This window comes from Peromyscus leucopus, chromosome 10 (assembly GCF_004664715.2).
Source record: "Peromyscus leucopus breed LL Stock chromosome 10, UCI_PerLeu_2.1, whole genome shotgun sequence".
Lineage (NCBI taxonomy): Eukaryota > Metazoa > Chordata > Mammalia > Rodentia > Cricetidae > Peromyscus > Peromyscus leucopus.
Window position 1 is genome coordinate 22,911,449 of NC_051071.1, and position 19,779 is coordinate 22,931,227.

Consider the following 19,779-nt stretch of genomic DNA (forward strand, 5'->3'; position numbering starts at 1 on the left):
CACCCTTGGACGACTGGATTAGAGACACAGTTAATGTTGAGTCTCATGACCAAGATGATATGTGGGTAGGAGAAGCAATTTCAAAAGGTTTGAGAAATGTTAGATGTTTTGGATGTGGAAAGCAAGGACATTTGAAAAGGGACTGTAAACAGGGCATTCCTAGAAACAATGTTTCTTCAAGGAACAATGGCAACAGAATGCCCTTTTTATCTGGAGTATGCTGAAGGTGTGGTAAGGGAAAACACTGGACCAACGAATGTAGATCAACAAGGATCAGGCAAGGTAATCCTTTGCCTCGGTCTTTGGGAAACTCCCAGAGGAGCCTCAGGCAGGCCCCACAGCAAATCCAGTTCAGACCTTTCCTGCAGCCATAGAGGAAATCCCTGCTCTGAGCGATTAAATAACCAAATGCCTATTGGAATAAATCATGCTGGTCAGGATGATGAAACAGAGAGAACAGAAAATTCAGGAGAAAACATAAAGAAAAAATTTTGGCAAACTTCTATAAATGAACAAAGACCAAAATTAACAATAAAAATAATTGGTGTTTTGTTGTCTGGTCTGATAGACACAGGTGCTGATGTTATCATAATTGCAGCAGAATTTTGGCATCCAACTTGGCCTCTTCAGGAGGTAAACATTCAGCTGTTAGGAATTGGAACATTATCTCAAGTGAAACAGTGAAACAAGCTATTCAAGATAGCTTGAATGTATAGGTCCAGAAGGACAGAGAGGAAAATTAAAACCATATGTGGCTAACATAGCTATGAACCCGTGGGGTCAAGAACTGTTGCAACAATGGAATACTCAGATTAACATCCCTCCAATCTCAGAAATAAATCATAAACTAGCACATGTTTCTGAGAGAAATATTAGAAGATATTATTCTAATGAGTGGTTACCAGCCATCCATATTATACAAGAGTAGGGCACAACAACTGATGATCTCCCAAAGACACCAACAGCTCTACCTTTAAAATAGTTAACAGAGCAGCATGTATGGGTTCATCAATGGCCTTTAACAACAAAAAAACTCCAGGGTTTAGAAGAGCTGGTAGAAGAACAGTTAAATGCTCAGCATATTGAAGAATCAACCAGCCCTTGGAATTCTCCTGTATTTGTTACTAAAAAGAAATCTGGTAAATGGAGAATGGTAACAGACCTTAGAGCAATTAACAAAGTAATTCAGCCAATGGGCTCTCTACAATCTGTAATTCATTTTCCTACTCTGTTACCAAAAGGATTGCCTCTCCTAGTTATTGATTTAAAAGACTATTTCTTTTCAATACCCTTACAAGAAAAAGACAGAGAAAGATTTGCCTTCACGGTGCCTACTTACAATAATTCTCAACTGGTTAAAAGATTTCAATGGAGAGTCCTCCCACAGGGAATGTTGAATAGCCCAACTTGGTGCCAATATTTTGTACAACAGCCATTGGAAATTATATGTAAAAAATTTCCTAAATCTATAATTTATCATTATATGGATGATATTTTACTAACTGACTCAAATGCAGATACTTTAGAAAGAATGTTTGAAGAAGTAAAGAAAATTTTGCCTTGCTGGGGATTACAAATTGCTCCTGAAAAGATACAAAGAGGAGATTCTATTAAATATTTAGGATATAAAATAGAACTACAAAATCATAAACCTCAAAAGGTTCAAATTAGGAGAGATCGACTACAGACTCTTAATGACTTTCAAAGATTATTTGATGACATTTCTCATCTATGAACTTTGTTGGGATAAAAAAAATGATGGACTGAATAATTTCTTCAAAACCTTAGAAGGTGGCAAGGACTTAAATAGTCCAAGAGAATTATCACCTGAAGCTGAGAAAGAATTGGCCTTGGTAGAAAAGAAAGTACATGAAGGGAACGTGGATCATATTGATCCAAAGCTGGATTGCATTTTGGTTATTTTACCTTCTAGGCATTCTCTTACAGGAATATTAATGCAGAGGGAAGATATTATATTGGAATGGATATTTTTACCAAATAAACTGAATAAAGAATTAAAAACTTATGTGGAAAGAAATCTCTGACTTGATTTGGAAAGGAAAGTTGAGACTTTGTCAATTAGCAGGAATAGACCCAGCAGAAATTGTCGTACCTTTAACTAAAGAGGACATTGAAAGATTATGGACAGAAAGTGAACCTTGGCAAAGAGCTTGCAGTAATTTTTTGGGAGAAATTTACAGCAAATATCCCAAAAGCGATAGAATTGATCTTATAAAGAGAGCTGATTGGATCTTGCCTCGAATTGTGTGGAAAAAACCCATATCTGGAGTTCGTACATCTTATACAGATGCCAACAAACAGGGAAAGGCAGGTGACAAATCAGAAAATTTAAGTAAAGTGGTTCAAAGTCCTTATAATTCAGTTCAAAAATCAGAATTGTATGCTATTCTGTTGGTATTAATGGATTTTTCATAACCTCTCAACATAGTTACTGACTCTCAGTATGCTGAAAGAGTGCTATTTCCTATTGAGACTGCAGAATTTATCCCTGATGCTTCAGAATTAACTTCACTATTTATTCAATTACAAGATATAATCAGGAAAAGGAGTCACCCTTTATGTATAACTCATGTTCGATCTCATATGGGTCTGCCAAACCCTCTAGTACAAGGCAATGATGAGATTGATAAATTATTGACAGGAAATGTTCTGGAGGCCTCAGAATTTCATAAAAAACATCATGTCAATAGTAAAGGTTTAAAAAAGGATTTTTCCATAACCTGGCAACAAGCCAAGGAAATTGTAAGGAAATGTCCTACTTGTTCCTTTTACAATCAGATGTCATTACCAGCAGGATGTAACCCAAAGGGTACTCAGAGGCATGAAATCTGGCAGATGGATGTCTTTCACTTTGCAGAAATTGGAAAATTGAAATACGTACACCATACCATTGATACTTATTCAGGATTTCAATGGGCAACTGCTTTGAGTTCTGAAAAAGCTGAATCTGTAATCACTCATTTGATAGAAGTTATGGCCATCATGGGTATACCTGCACAAATCAAAACTGACAATGCTCCATCATATGTCTCTGTTAAAATGAAACAGTATTTTGCTTATTACAAGATAAAGCATATTACAGGTATACCACATAATCCTACGGGTCAAGCAGTTATAGAAAGATCAAACAGAACTCGAAAGAATATGTTAAATAAACAGAAAGGGGTAACAACCCCCCCCAGAGATAGACTGAATAAATACTTTACATTGGATTGGATTGTTTTATATTATATACAAATTATATAAATTGAAATTGATATTGTTAGAAAATGCTGTATGTATATTTCTAATTGTACTTATACTGTTCATTTAACAATGTAATGCAGTTTTCTGATCCTTGAATGTTATTATTGCCAACTATTAGGTTATAAAGAAATAAAAGTTAGTAGTTAGACATTATAATAGAACTTGTAGTCATATTAGGCATGTTTTTAAGATTGAGCAGATATATTTAGATAGACAGGTCATCTTCAATCCCTTCAGAGATCTACAGAATATGGCATTTAAAATGTTTTAATAACTTAGAAAACTTTTCTTTTTGTTATGACTATGAGACATGTTGGCTCCTGGCAGTACCAATCTTCTTCAGCAAGAATATGGGCATTGAACAAACTGCATATGGAATTAACTTTCTTTGTGGCAAAAGTTAGCCACTGGACAACAAAGTATCCTTGAATCAAATGCTGACAAACAGGACAGACAGGACACGAAACAAAGGACTACTGATTCTTGCCAAAACAAGTGTGGTTATGGCTCTATCAAAAGGCATCTTCTGAGGCCAGGACAATATGGCACCATCCCTGAAGTGACCTTCCCAATCTGGAAAAGGTACAGTGCCCTTTTCTTCAAAGGCAGTTGAACAGGCAGTGGTCCGATGGCTTCTGATGTGCAGTGGAACGGCAGCTGAAACAGTTATTTTTGAAGAGTAACTAAACTCACACTTCTCAATAGTAGACTGGCATTTAATAGAAGGATATGGAGAAGACGGGGATGTTGAGATGAAGCCACACACACACATAACCAAGAAGAATGGACAGCTGAATTCAAAAAAACATCAACAATTTCCAGAATTTAAAATCCTGAATCATGACATGACACTAGTGGAATTCAGGTGTTTCTGGTATATGGACTGCTCTCACCCAATGTGAGGCTGAACTATTGACCTTGTGTACATCCTACTTCATAAATGAGTCTGTCAGATACACTAAGCCTATAGGCTGAAGATGATGCCCCAACACTGCAGAGAAACCTCAGGTGACTATCCAGGCAGCTGGCTGTTTCTGTCAACTCACATTTTTTTGGGAAACTCCTTGCATGCACTTCCTGTTTTTATTTTTTATTAGGTAATGTTATTTCCTTCTTGGGTCTCTGAGGGAGTTGAAGATTAGTTAGTTATAGTTGAAAATTAGGATAGAAAATGAATTAGGTACATTTTAGACTTACCAAAATAGGATATATAATGGAATTATTTTCTCTGAATTTGTCAAATACAAATGGACTAGACATTGTTCAGGTATTTATTACTTGTATATATGATGTATAGTTATTGCAATTTCATATATAGTTTTTCTTATGTTAATTATAACCTTTTTCCTTTTTTCTTTTTATTAAAATAGAAAAAGGGGAAATATGGTGATATTTTAATTGTACTGAAATGTGATTTTATTTGTATGTTAATAAATAAAATTGCCTTGGGATCAGAGCTAATAGTAAGCCATAGCAGAAACTGGGTGGTGGTGGTGCACACCTTTAATCCCAGCTCTTGGGGGGCAGAGCTAGGCGGATCTCTGTGTGTTCAAGGATACAGCCAGTATGGAGACACAGGCCTTTAATCTCAATACCAACCATAGAAGACCTGGAGGTCTGTACAGACAGGCAGTGACGAGGAGGTCATATGGTTGTGTTTATAACCAATGAGAAGGTGGAATAGAAAGTCTATAAAAAAGACAAACAGACAGGAAGTAGCTCTCTTGCTGAAGAGGATAACAGCAGCAGTGAAAGGTAAGGTTTTTAGCTCTGACCTCTTGGGCTTTCATCTCTGCATTGGCTCTGTGTTTCTTATTTAACAAGACTGTTCATGTACACAGGGCTTCAAGATCGTGATGAAGAAGCCTGCAGAGACAACCTAACCTAACTAGTAGCAACTCATGAAATGTGGATCATGAGCTTGAGACTGGAGTAGGCCTTCTGCATAGCAAGACAGTTGTGTAGCTTGATTTGCTTAAGGGGGCCCCTGGCAATAGGAGCAGAATCTATCCCTAGTTCATGAGCAGGCTTTTTGGAGCCCACTACCTATAATGGGACACCTCACAAAGCCTTGAGGCAGGAGGAGGGGCTTAGATTTGCCTCTAATAAATGTATCTCCCCATAGGATGCCTTACCTTCTTGTAGGAGGGAATGAGGGGTGGGTTGGGAGGGTGAGGCTGGAGGGGTGGGAGAAAGAGGAGGATCTTTGATTGGTATGTAAAATGAATAAAGTTTTCTTAATAAAAAAAAAAGAAGAAAAAGTTGCCATGGTCATGGTGCCTCTTTGCAGTAAGAAATCCTAACTAAGACAACAGTTCAGGTAAAAAAAAAAATGCCCAAAATATCTCTAAAAATATTACTGAGTTTTTTTTTGTGTTGGCCAGCTATGCTGAGCATGGGGCCTGCCCTTAAGTTTAGTTTGTATATCCAGTGAGACTCCGTTGGAAAAAACTGATTTTTTTGAGTGGCTGTCAATTTGAAATAGCTTCTAGATTAAGGATGAGGGTTCATGCCTATTTCTCCTCTCAGTGCTGGGTCCCCGTCTGGCGCAGACCTTTGTAGGTCCTGGGCATGATGCCCATCTCTGTGTGTTCATATGTGTGTCAGTCCTGTTGTATCTGGTTTAGTGCCCCATGCATTAAAGAGCATGGTTTTTAATTATAAGAGTTTTAATATTTTAAGTGGTTTTTTTGGATTGTTCATATTTTTATTAGATAGGATACAATGTGTAATATCAATTTTTTTTTTTTTTACTTTTTGTGAGTCATTTTTTTTGTCCCAATATGTGATCTATTTTGGAAAAAGTTCATGGACCGCTGAGAAAAATGTGTATTTCTAATGTTTGGGTGGAATGTTCTATAAATGCCTGTTCGGTACATTTGATTTATGGTGTCCTTTAACTCCAGTGTGTCTCTATATTTTGTCTGAATTACCTGTCTGTTGGTGAGAATGATTTATTGAAGTTACCCAGTATAACTGTGTTGGAGTGGATCTGTGGATTTATATGTATTAGTGTTTGTTTTATGAAATTCAGTGTACTTCACTGGGATGTATATGTTCAGAATTGTAATATTCTCTTGATGAATTATACCTTTAAAGTATGAAGAGACTTTCATTATGTGTTCAGAAAAGTCTTAGAAGTCCTTTTTGAAAAAAAAAAAAAGAAGTCCTTTTTGTCATTTGTTAGAATAGCTTTGCCTGATTGTTTCTTAGTTCTATTGCTAGAAATAGCCTGATTTCACCTTTTTACTCTGAGATAGTATCCATCTCTGAGGTGAGGTGTGTTCCTTTGAGGCAGCAACAGAAAATCCTTTCATTTTTCCACTTTTTATTATGGAATTAAAACCTAAAATTCAGAGTTATGATTGAGAGATGTGTTTGTTTTTACCATTTTGTTAATTTTATTTTGTTTTCTTAGATCTCTTTTGACTGACTATCCTATTCTTTTTCCATCTGGTCTCTAGGGTATATTTATTATTTTTGTTGGTTTGAAGTATTCCCTTCCAATAGTTTTTGTAGAGTTGGCTTAGTGGTCATGTTCTTTTAGTCTGTTTTTACCATGAAGAATTTTATTTTTCTTTCACTTAGGAAAGAAAGTTTTGCTGCTTATAATTGCCTGAATTAACGTTTGCATTCCTTTAGAACTTTAAATGCTTCCAAGAAATTCTGCCTGTGTAGTTTCTAACCAATCAGTTGTTATTTTGATGGGCCTGCCCTTGTGTGTGACTTTTCCTCTTTCTCTTGCCAGTTGAACTATCCTTTCTTTATTCTGTCTTTTGTGTTTCACTGTGATGTGTGGTGGGTGCCTCCTGTTCTTTAGTGTTTTTACTATGGTGTGTGGTGGGTACCTCCTGTTTTGGCTCTCTCATGTGGTGTTCTGTAGGCTTCTTATACTTTGATGGGCCTCTATTTTTCTAGGTTTAGAAAGTTTTCATCTATTGTTTTACTGAAAATATTTTCTATACTTTTAGTGGTATTCATTTCTCCTTGTATACTTATTACTTATAGATTTTTTTTTCTTTTCTTGGTGCCCCAAAGATCTTCCATGCTCCATTCCTCTGTTTTTTAAAATTTGTCATTTTCTTTGATTGAATGATCTAATTCCTCTACCCTGTCTCTTCTTTAGTTTTATAGAAAGAGCTTTATATGGCCAATTAATTTCTTTGTTTGTAACCTCATTGCATTTGGGTTTTCTTCAGTATTTTTTAATTAGAGTTAGTCTCCCCCTACTCCCCATCCCTCTATTCTTCTCACCACCCCTTCTTGATTAAGGTTCTCACTATGTAGCCCTGGCTGTCCAGAAACTGCCTATGTCTGGCCTGTATTTTTATATCCTTAATTGTCTTCTTTGAACTGTTTGTGTTTGGAGACTTTGATAATTTTATTCCTGTCTTCTCTAAGTTCATTCTCTAAGTTGTGTACTACTTAAATTCTTTTGAACTCTTTGAATATGTTTGTAGCTACCTTTTTGAATTCTATCTATGTCTTTAATATATATAGAGTTTATGATTTTGGAAATCAAGTGATGCACTATCCTATGGGTATAAAGATAACACTATGTGTATTTAGCCAAATAATAGTATTAGGTTCTTTCCTAGGGCTTATTACTTAGCTAGTTATGGTTTTTGACCCAGTTAACAATACCAGGCATGAGCTTCATCTTGTGGAGATGGCTTTAACTTCAGTCAGAAAGTGGCTGGTTACTCCTATAACATTTATGCCACTTTTGTATCAGTAAACATTTCTTGCCAGGCAAGCCATTATCATAGATCAAAGGCTCACAGCTGGGTAAGATTGATGATTACTTTTATTCACTAGCAGTTTGTATAGAAACAGCATTATGAAAACTAGTCAGTAGCAACAAAGCTTTCAGATTGGTACAAGCTTAATTTTTTCCTGTCTTATGATTCAAGTGTTGTTATCTTCAGTGATAAGATCTCACTATCAAGGTCTGAAGCCTAATCAAGAGCAGTGGCAGTCATATATAATGTTTTAGGAGAGCATATGGGACCCAGCAAAGCAAGAATACCTGGCATTGTTTGTTTTTTTAATAATCTATGGTGTCTAGAAAAGGCTCCCCCTTATTATAGGGTAGCACATATGTGTATCTATGTTAGGAAGCTTCTACAGTAGTGGGTTTACATATGGTATTTTCAAAACTCTTAATGAACCTATACTTCCTACTTTACTATGTCCTCCTCTCTACAGCCACATTTAACCCTTAATGGAGTTTGAAATTATCATTCTTTGTAAGGTAACCCATATCCAGAAAGACAAGTACTGCATGTTATCTCTCATACATGGTGCTAGCTTAGAATTTCCAGATATGTGTGTTTGAGTTGGAGTGTTCATAGAAGTTAAAAATCTAATAAGGGTCCCAGTGAGTATTTTAAGGCAAGTAGGAAAGAGCCTCATCTTTTTAGAAAAAGTTTGTTTTTAATGGAATAGTTATCACTTCAGTAGCATCACAGAGTGAAGAATGGACTCTTCATATTTTGCTATAGGATCCAATATGTCTCAACATTGTAACGTGCATGTTAGTTGTTTGTTCTGAAATCCTTGAACTTAGTAATAGATTACAAGTTCCATTGAAGTCAAGTTGTTGCAGGACCCTTGTTTTTTCCTTTTTCATTTTTTGGTTCTGCCTTTAAAGTTCACTTTTCTTCACAAATGTCTGTCTGACTCCGATAACCGATCAAATTATCCTTGATCTGGTATTCTTAAGAATGACAAAGACACTTTCAAGCTTTGAGTTCTCACTTGCCACAGTTCTCTATTGGGTCATTATATTGAGTCATCTGCCTCTCATTTGTTACCTGAGTATCAAGAAAATTCATATTTTTTTATTCTTTGAAGACACCTTTAAGATTCCTTTCTTTATATTAAAAATATTAATTACAACCTAAACTGATTAACTGTAATTTTCCCAATAGATTCTTATCTATGTGTCTATCTATCATCTATCTGTCTACCATCTATCTATCTATCTATCTATCTATCTATCTATCTATCTATCTATCTTCATCATCATCATTCTCTCATATATTACATCCCGACCCTACTCCTTTCAGAGTCTTCCACCCCCTAATTCCACTCTACCCCAGATCCATTCCTCCCCCATTTTCCTTCAGAAAAGAGGAGGCCTCCCAGGAATATCAACCTAACATGGCATAAAAGTTATAATGAGACTAGGTACATACCCTCATATCAAGGCTGGACTAGGCAACCCAGTAGGGGGGAAAAGGTCCCAAGAGCAGGCAAGAGTCAGAGACAATCCCCACTCCCACTTTTAGGAGTTCCTTAAGAACACCAAGCTACACAACCATAACATACATGCAGAGGATCTAGGTTAGACCCATTCAGGCTCCCTGATTCTTGCTTCAGTCTTTGTAAGCCCCTCCCTATGAACCCTGTTTAGTTGATTCTGTGAACTGTGTTCTTCTGGTGTCCTTGACCCCTCTGGCTCCTATAGTCCTTCCTCCCCATCTTCTGTGGAAATTCCCTGGCTCTGCCTAATCTTTGGTTATGGGTCTGAGCATCAGCTTCCATCAGTTGCTGATGAAATGTCTCTGATGATGAGTGGGCTAGACTCTGGTCTATGTGTAGCAGAATATCATTAAGAATAATTTCATTGACTTTTTTTCCAGTTGTGTTTGATTTTATTCTAGGTCTCTGGTCTATCCAGTCTCTGGTTCTTGGACATCCAGGCAGTGTCAGGTGTGGGCTCCCTCTCATGATGTGTGCCTCAAGTGAGGCCAGTCATTGGTTGACCACTCCCACAAGTTCTGTACCACCATTACTATAGAATATCTTACAGGAGGAACAAATTTTAGGTTGAAGATATTGTGGCTGGTTTGATGTCCTATTCTTACCAGTGAAAGACTTGCCTGGTTATAGAAGATGGCCGAGAGTAGTGGTGGCACACACCTTTAATCTCAGTACTTGGGAGGCAGAGGCTCTAAATCCAACCACATGACTTCCTCATCACTCCCTGTCTATATAGACCTCCAGGTCTCTATGGTTGATACTGGGATTAAAGGTTTGTGTCACCATGCTTGGCTGTGTCGGCCACACAGAGACTCTGCCTGTCATGTGATTGGATTAAGGGTGTGTGCTACCACTGCCTGACTCTGCTTATGGCTGTCTTTAACCTATGATCTTCAGGCAACTTTATTTATTAACATACAAATAAAATCACATTTCAGCACAAATAAAATATCACCATACAGTTTACTTTAAAGATTCCTTTGTTTCAACCTCAAGTAGTTTGTTTAGCATTTCTTCCTGAGCAGGCTAGTTATAATGAGCTTACTTAATCTAAAAATGTGATTAATATGGCTTAGCTGCGGAGGTAAAGATGACCCAAATAAAACGGGACACAAACACAAAATAAAACTATAGATGTAACCAACAGTCTTATTAAATAAGAAACACAGAACCAATGTAAAAGAGAAAGCAGAGAGGTCAGAGCTCAGAGCTAAAATCTCACCCTTCCTCCTGCGGTGTCCCAGCTTCCTGAAAGAGAGCTATATCCTGTCTGTCCGTCTTTTTATAGTATTTTGTTCTGCCTTCTCATTGGTTGTAAACCCAAACACGTGACTGCCTCGTCACTGTCTGTATGTACAGCCCCCCCAGGTCTTAAAGGCATATGTCTCCAATGCTGGTTGTATCCCTGAACACACAGAGATCTATGGGATTAAAGGCGTGTGCCACCACCGCCACACTCTTGCTATGACTCTAATAGCTCTGACCCCTGGGTAACTTTATTTATTAACATACAATCAAAATCACATTTCAGTACAATTAGAATACCACCACACCAGACTTTGCTCTGTGGCCAGTTTTGGAGAATGCTTCATGAAGTGCTGAGAAGAAGGTGTATTCTTTTGTCCTGGGTGAAATGTTATATAGATATCAGTTAGGATCATTTGGTTCATAATGTCTGGTAGTTCTACTATTTCTTTGTTTAATTTTTGTTTGGCAGACTTGTCCCTTTGTAAGAGTAGGGCATTGAAGTCTTCCACTGTTAATATGTTGGTCACTGTGTGATTTAAGTTTTAGTAATGTTTCTTTTTACAAATGTGGTTGTCCTTGTGGTTAGGCATAGATGTTAAGAATTATTATGTCCTCTTGTTGGATTTTTCCTTTTATGAGTATGAAGTATCCTTCCCATCTGTTTTGATTAATTTTGATTTGAAGTCTGTTTTGTTAGATGTTAGAATGGCTACTTCAATTTGCTTCTTAGGTCTATTTGCTTAGAAAATCTTTTGTCAACCCTTTACTTTGAGATAATGTCTATCTTTGATGTTGAGGTGTGTTTCTTGTATGTAACAGAAGGATGAATCCTGATTTTTCATCCATTCTGTTAGTCTGTGTCATTTTATTGTGGAATTGAGCCCATTGATATTGAGAGGTATTGATGACCAATGATTGTTAATTCCTGATATTTTGCTGTTTTTAGTGATGGTCATGTGTTTGTTAGTGTGAGTGTGTGTGTGTGTACACACATGTAAGCACTTCCTTTCTTATGGTATTTCTGGTGTGAGATTATTTCCTGTGTTTTCATGGGTGTAGTTGACCTCCTTGGCTTTGAATTTTCTTTCTACTGTCTTCCATATGACTGGGTTTGTAGATAGACATTGTTTGACATTGACTTTATCATGGAATATCTTGTTTTCTCCATCTATGGTGAGGACTAAAAGAGCTTGCCAGATCCCTGGAACTGAATTACAGGGAGGTATGAACTGCCATATGGGTGCTGGGAATGTAACTCAAGTCCTCTTACAGTGGCAAATGCTCTTAACTGCTGAGCCAACTCTCCAGCTCCCTATAACTAATTCTTTCAGTACATCCTTAACTGAAATTTATGTCTGACCAAGTAAATGTGGAAAATTCATCAGACAGAGCTAATCAAAATTGCAAAATATTTATGTGAAAACATGTAAGTAATTGAGTAATAGAGAAACAAGATTCATATTTATGTTAAGTGCTGTTTATTTAAAAAGGTTTAATAATTCTTGAATTTTTCATGGAAATAACGTAAAGGTAATCAAAGAAGTCAGACAAGTTGAGGTTCAAGAGCATTGTTCACAGTTATCCTGACTTCTGGTGAGACTGGAGGTACTGATACTTGATGCAGAGGAAACTAATGGTTTGCAGTGGGTTTGAGTTCATGACCATATTTTGTATTTCATGTAGAGATGGGATGCCATAGAGGAAAACACAGCCTCTTATAACTCTAAGCAGCCAAGTCAGAGCCAGTAGTGCATATATCAATGCCATTGCCTGTCAATGATGTCTTACTCTTTGTAACTTTAGTGTATAACAAAGAACCAGAACTTAGCACATTTTATCTTGTTTCCAAGCCTAATTTTCCTTCATAAAGTAAAGAAAGGGGTAGTAGAAGACATACCATAAAATATTTTAAGTAAATTTAATCTCATAGATGTGTTTAACTTTAAACCGCTGACTTAATTTTTCTCAGTTGCCTATTTGTAAATTACTCAAAATCCAAAAGGACCAGAATTTGCTAAATAAAAATCATTTATTTCAACACATATAAAAATAGAAGTATATTTTGAAACACTTGAGGTGTTTGCATGAGTGGTAGACTTTCCTTTTTGAGTGTTATGTATAGCTTAACTAAAGAATTTGAGACTTTTTCCTCTGCATAATTTGTTCTAAATTTATTAACCTTACAGATAATTAATTTTTAAAATTCTATTTCTAATGCAGGCTAAAAATCTCATAGAGAGATTTTTTAATCAGCAAGTAGAAGTCCTGGGCAAACGTGTGGAGCCACTGCCTGAAATATACTACATTGAAGGAACCCTTCAAATGGTGTGGATTAACCGCTGCTATCCAGGGTACGGGATAAATGACCTGAAACATCCAAGGTGCCCTGAGTGCTGTGGTATGTAATAAACTATATTTCATGTTTTATGTGGATACAAGTTCACTTACTTCATTTATGTTTAACTGAATGTTTTCTTCTTTTAAAACTGTCATTTAGATTTGACTCATTTTAAATAATGTATTTGATGAAACCACATTCTAAATATGTACAAAGAAAAAACTATCTTTACCCTTAAAAGAATATATTTTTTTATAGTTTTAATAATTCTATGCAGTTTATCTCAGATCCCATTCCCGCCTCCTCCTCCTGACCCTTCCCACAGATACTGTTCCTTTACTCCTCCACTTTTTGTCCTCTTCAAAATTGAAAAAGGAGAAAGAAACTGTCTTGTCGCAGATGTTCTGGTCCTCTGGCTCTTCCAGCCTTCCTGCCTCCTCTTCTATAATGTCCCCTAGGTCTTAAGTGTAGAGGTTGTTTTGTAGATCTGTAATGTTTCAAGATTAGTAGTTGTGGCAACATGAGCAGTTGTGGCGTTCTAGAATTATATCTATCAGCTGCAAAGAGAAGATTCTTTGATGAGGGGTGAGAGGTACATTCACCTGTGGACAATGAAGGCGAGTGTTTAGACAGCAGTCAGAGATTATACTGTGTTGCTGGAGGGCTTCTCTCCAGGTTCCACCAAGCCCCACAGTCCCACAATCCACATATAAAATAATCACTCAGATGCTTATATTACTTATAAGCTGTATGGCCGTGGCAGGCTTCTTGCTAACTGTTCTTATATCTTAAATTAACCCATTTCTATAAATCTATACCTTGCCACGTGGCTGGTGGCTTACCGGCGTCTTTACATGCTGCTTGTCCTCGCGGTGGCTGCAATGTCTCTCTCTCCTTCTTCCTTTCCCCAATTCTCCTCTCTCCTTGTCCCACCTATACTTCCTGTCTGGTCACTGGCCATCAGTGTTTTATTTATGTAGAGCGATATCCACAGCACTTCCCCTTTTCTTCTTCTTTTTTTTAAAAGGAAGGTTTTAACTTTAACATGGTAAAATTACATATAACAAAACAATTATCGAGCATGAATTACAGTTACAATATTAAAGATGTCCTGTCTATCTTATATTTGTGAGTTTAAGGTTTTATATCTAACTTATCTTTTATCATATCTGAGGAAATTACAACTATCTAGTCTTTAACCACATCAAAGACCTGAGAAGGAACATAATGGTACCTGAGAAATGGTAGATGGATGCAAGCAACTTTCGGGAATCTTGCAAGTGTAGACCAAGATAGCTGGCAGCCTGGACAGTCACCTAATGTTTTTCAGCATTGTTGGTGCATTCAAAATGGCTACAGGCCTAGAGTATATGACAGACCATTTTTATAAGCAGGAATTCTGAAAGACCATCTTACCCTGTCTTGGCAGAGTACAGTGGTCACTTTCCTTGTGTCCCGCTTGTCCAGGAAGGACAGCATTGCATTCGTACTGTCAGCCATCAAGGCAAGGGCAGTTCTTTGCCCAGTAGGCCATTTTGTGCCAAAAAGACAAACTTCCAAATGGAAATGTCTTAGAAGCCCAACATTCTCTCCAGATCAAATTGGTGCAGCCAGGAGCAATTGTGTCTCATGTCAACAGAATTCTAAGTTATTTAAATGCCATATTCTCTAGGTCTATGAAGTGTTTGAAGATTACCTATCTATCTGAAATATATCTATGTATACCTAGAAGACTTAACTAGCATGGCTACAAATATGATTATCATAGATGACTAATTATTAATCTATTTTTAATTATCCATTACAATTTTAAATGAGTTAAACATAATACCTCAAACAAGAATAGAAATTATATATATATATTTATTTTATATATATATATATATATATATACACATTATAACAAAATTAACTTCAAGTTTGTATCAATAAACTAAAATTTATGCCAATGTAAAACATTTTAAACATAAACTAAAATCTATACCAATGTAATACATTTTAAACAAGTTGTTCTTTAAAAGTAGGTTTATTAATCTACCCTTTTATCTTATCATCTCTATATCCTCCTATATATCTATATCATATCCCCTTTTCTTTTTTAGAAAGAGATCACATTTATAATCAACCTGTTTTAAATAAAAATATTGGTTTTTCTCTGTCCCATACCAGAGGGCTCTTTTGATTTGAGATACAAGAATCTCTTAACCATTTTTTTTTAAAAGCAATATGTCTGGGTTTAGAGGGGGAGTGAGCCAATTCCACCTCTAAAGCCAGCTTGGTATATTTGGGAATTTGGGCAGAGCATCTCTTACTACTTCCGCTGGAGGGGGGCACTGTATCTTATGGGGACGCAAAGAAAATTTTAGGCCTTCGGGGTAGTCCTTGAGGCTGTATTGTGGGAGCCAGTTGCCTTGAAACCATTCTGGATGTTGGATCATCTGGGCCATGGTGTCATCGGAGATTTTTCAGGGGGTCTTGGCTGGTCAAACCTGATGTATCTTAATCTGGAACAAATCCATAGCCTCTTGCTTTCTGTGGAAACAAAAGCAGAACCTCTTTTCCAAAGTAACATATCCTTATATTCAAATTTTGAAGTCAAGGTACCTTTAAAATTTACATTTTGGCATAACTGAACAGCTTTTACAATCAAATGTTTTTCTTTAGTTACGAATATCAAAGACAACATAATCCAGATTTTCTGTGTGATAGCCATCTTTACATTGCTTATTACCTTTACTGTTTTTTTTAAACAATTTATTTTTAGATACTATTTGTTTATATAATGGTATATATATATATATATATATATATATATATATATATATATTTGTCTTTTAAGCCTACGTACATTTTTACATGTATTATAAACTATTTTATCTGAATCAGTCTTATTGACTGTAGCCTTCTAAGCCTGAAATGGTGCTGTGGCTGCTGGCTCCGCCCCCTTTAGCTTTTCAACATGGCAGTGGTAAGTTTTCTCCAGCTCTGGGAGTCATCAAGTCTCAGAAATAGTAGATCTACACTTTTATCAAAGCAGCATGTAGCCCAGAAACCTCTTTTTTAAAAAATACTAGTAAAGACTAAATCTACCACACAGCGTAATGTGCCACTGGCAGACACAAAAGCCAGGAACCCGCTATTGTTCAAACCCGCGTTTTGTGGCGTCTAGCTGCCATATGAGACAAGAAGCAGGAACCTGGTTTTGGCTCTGTGTAGAATTGGTTATTAAATATTCTCAGGTTTAAGGTGGAAACTCGAGCTGTCAGGCGCCATTTGAGCAGAGTGACAGTAGTCGGTTCTCCTCCATGACCTGTGCCTGAAGTGTGTCTTCAGCATTAGTGCACTAACTTCTTTTTCTAGAAGGCACTTAGGGCACGGCCTATAATGGTTTGGGGGTCCTATTGAGTTCTCCTGACCAATAATTTGAAAGTGGGTTTACCACGCCTGGCATTGGGGGTTGTGTTAGCCTATGCTTCGAGGGAGAGTATTGCCACCCCAAGTGATTGATGTAACTTCGTTTGAAACGCATCTCTATATATGCGTATAAACTTAATATTATATGTCATTTGAGGGAAATCTAAAATGATTCCTTGTGGCATTGTCAAATATCCTTACTGTTATTTATCTTCCTACAACCTTCTCACTCTCTGCTCCTCCCCAGGTTAGTCTTCCTGACCCATTTTTCTCATTTCCTCCTTCATAGCAACTGTGTCCTACTATTCCTCTCTCTAATGCCCTTGCCTCCTACCTTAGTTCCTTTTTGCTTTTCTATTATTTGCCGTTGCTCTAGGTTATATACTCAGATCTAAAGATTTGGAGCTGATATCCACAGAGAAAACATGAAGTCTTTGTCTTTCTAGGTCTGGCTTACCTCATTCAGTATAACATTTTCTAGTTTCATCCATTCACTTGCAAATTTCATTATTCCATTTTTTTTCTTTTTTTCTGGGTAGAATTTCACTGACTGTAAATACTATATTTTCATTACTCATGCTTCAGCTGGAGGACGTTTAAGTTGTTTCCACTTCCTAGCTGTTGTGAATAGAACAGCAGGGGACATAACTGAGCAGGTATCTATGAATTATGATGTGGACTTCTTTTGGCATATGCTGAGGAGTGGTCATATGGTAGCTTTCTTTTAGCTATTTGAGAATTTTCCACACTTATCTTCATAGTAGCTTTACCAGTTTGGAGTCCCACCAGTACTTACATCCATGATAACATTTGTTGTCAGTTGTTTTCTTTATCTCACCTATTTTGACTGGGGTAAGATGATGTATTAGGCCCAAGAATCCAGTAGTTGTTCAGTCCATGAGGCTGGATGTCTCAGTTGCTCTTGAGTATATATCAGAATCCCAAAGAAATAGTTCCTAATACTAGTGAAGGAGTGGACTTGACAACTAGAGCAAGCAGGTAAAGAGCGAGCACTTCCTTTTTCCATGTCATTTATATAGGCTGCCATCAGAAGGTGTGGCCAAATTAAAGGTGGGTTTTCCCACATCAAAAGATCTTGATTAAAAGCTGGTCTTCCCACCTCAAATAATTTAAGCAAGAAAAATATTCTCTCAAAAGTGTACCCAGACACTTTAGTATTAGTTACTTCCAGATACAGACAAATTAATAACCAAGAATAGCCATCTTCTCAAAGTTGTTTTGATTTTTATTTCCCTAATTGCTAAGCATGGTGAATATTTCTTGAGATATTAGCCGTATTTTATTTCTTCTTTTGAATCTTCTCTGTTCAGAGATATAGTCTACTTTTTAATTGGGTTGCTTGTTTTCTTGTCTGTGTCTGTGTCTCTGTGTGTGTTTTCTAGTTTCAATCCTCTATCAGATGTAAAGATAGAAAATATTCTCACTTTCGGGGCTCCTCTTCACTCAGTTGATTATTTACTTTGTTGTACACAGTTTTTAGCTTAATGAGGCCCCATCTGTTGGTCTTAATTCTTGGGCAAATAGGGTACTTTTAGGAAAGTACTTTTCTACTGCAATGTGTATAGGGTGCTGCTTGTCTCCTTGTTTCTGCGTTTCAAGTGTTTTTTTTTTTTTTTTTTTTTTTTTTTTTTTTTTTTTTTTTTAATCTAACTTCTTTATTGACTCGAGGAATTTCACATCATGCACCCTAATTCTGCTTACCTCCCATTCCCCCATCTCCTTTCCACATCTGAAATCTTTGTTCATTTGTAGTTTGTTTTTTGTGCAAGGTGATAGATATGGGTCTAATTTAGTTCTTCTACATGTACACGTCCAGTTTTCTCAGCACCATTGGATGTCTTTTCCAGTATGTACTTGTGTCAAATATCAGATGACTGTAATCACATGAACCCATATTTGGGTTGCCTGTTTTCTTCCATTGATATAAATGTCTTTCGTTTTGTGTTTGTGCTTGTACTATGCCATTTCTATTACTGTAGCTATGTAGATCCATTCCTGCATTTCAGGGATAAAGCCAACTTGATCAGGATGGACAGTATTTTTATATATGCCCCTGTATTTGGCTTAAAAGTATTTTTTTGACTTTTGAATCTTATGTTCATTCAGAGATGTTGTACCAATTTTGTGTGTGTGTGTGTGTGTGTGTGTGTGTGTGTGTGTGTGTGTGTGTGTGTGTTTGTTTTAGTTTTTTCATTTTTCTGGTAGAGTTATACTAGTTTCATAGATGAGTTTGGGGGAGTACCTTCTGTTTCCATTTCTTTGAGTAATTTAATAAGTATTGGTTGTAGATCTTCTTTGAAAGTTTGGTAGAATTCTGATGTATATCCATCTGGACCTGAGCTTATTTTAGTGAGAAGGCCTTTTATCACTGTTTAGATCTCCTTATTTGTTAATGGGTCAGTTTCAATTGTTACTTTTCTCCCGGCTTTTGGTGGTTTGAATGGATTTAAATGTTTGTCCATTTATTTTAGGAGTTCCAACTTAATGGATTATAGGTTTTTAAAGTATTTCCTCAAAATACTTTGGATTTTTGTGGTATTAATTATAATGTTTCTAGTTTTGTCTCTTATTCTATTAATTTGAGTTCTCTCTTTCTTTTGGTTAATTAGGCAACTAATCTGTTGAACTTGTTTATTTTCTCACAGAACTACTTCTTAGATTTATACTTGATCCCTTGTACTTTTTTATATATTAATTTTGTAATTTTTGTTCTGATTTTTATTATTTTTTGCCATCTACTGAATTTTTGCTTGATTTGTTATTGTTTTTCCAAATTCTTGAGTTGCATTATAAAGGCATTTATTTATGCTCTTCCTGGTTCTGTGATGTAGGTGCTTAGAGATGTAAATTCCTCTAAGACTGTTTGTAATGTGTCCCAGTGGTTCTTCTATGTTGTGTTTTTGTTTACATTTAGTTCCAGTAATTCCTTTTTTCTTTACTGAGTTCCTCTTTGACCTATTCATTATTCATTATTGCATTGTTTTATCTTCATGAATTTGTATTTTTACTAGAGATGCACTTGCTGTTGATTATGTTTTATTGCCTTGTAGTCAGATACAATACATGATTTATTTCAGTTTTTCAGAATTTGTATAGATTTTTTTGTGCCCAGTATATAGTCTATTTTAGAGAAGCTTCCATGGGCTGTCAAGTAAAATGTATATTCATTGGTGTTAGGGTGGAATATATTATAGATACCTTTTAGGTCCATTTCGTGTTTGATG

The 19,779-nt window shown here is 36.3% G+C and overlaps 1 protein-coding gene across 2 annotated transcripts in view; it reads left to right on the forward strand.

Moving 5' to 3' along the window:
• Positions 1-19,779, forward strand: part of LOC114702518 (zona pellucida binding protein) — a 172,806-nt gene that overhangs the window by 119,820 nt on the left and 33,207 nt on the right. For both annotated transcript variants that reach the window (XM_028882973.2, XM_037208990.1), the window contains one exon: positions 13,003-13,180. In XM_028882973.2, the coding sequence (XP_028738806.1) occupies positions 13,003-13,180 (178 nt within the window). The remainder of the gene's footprint in view (positions 1-13,002; positions 13,181-19,779) is intronic.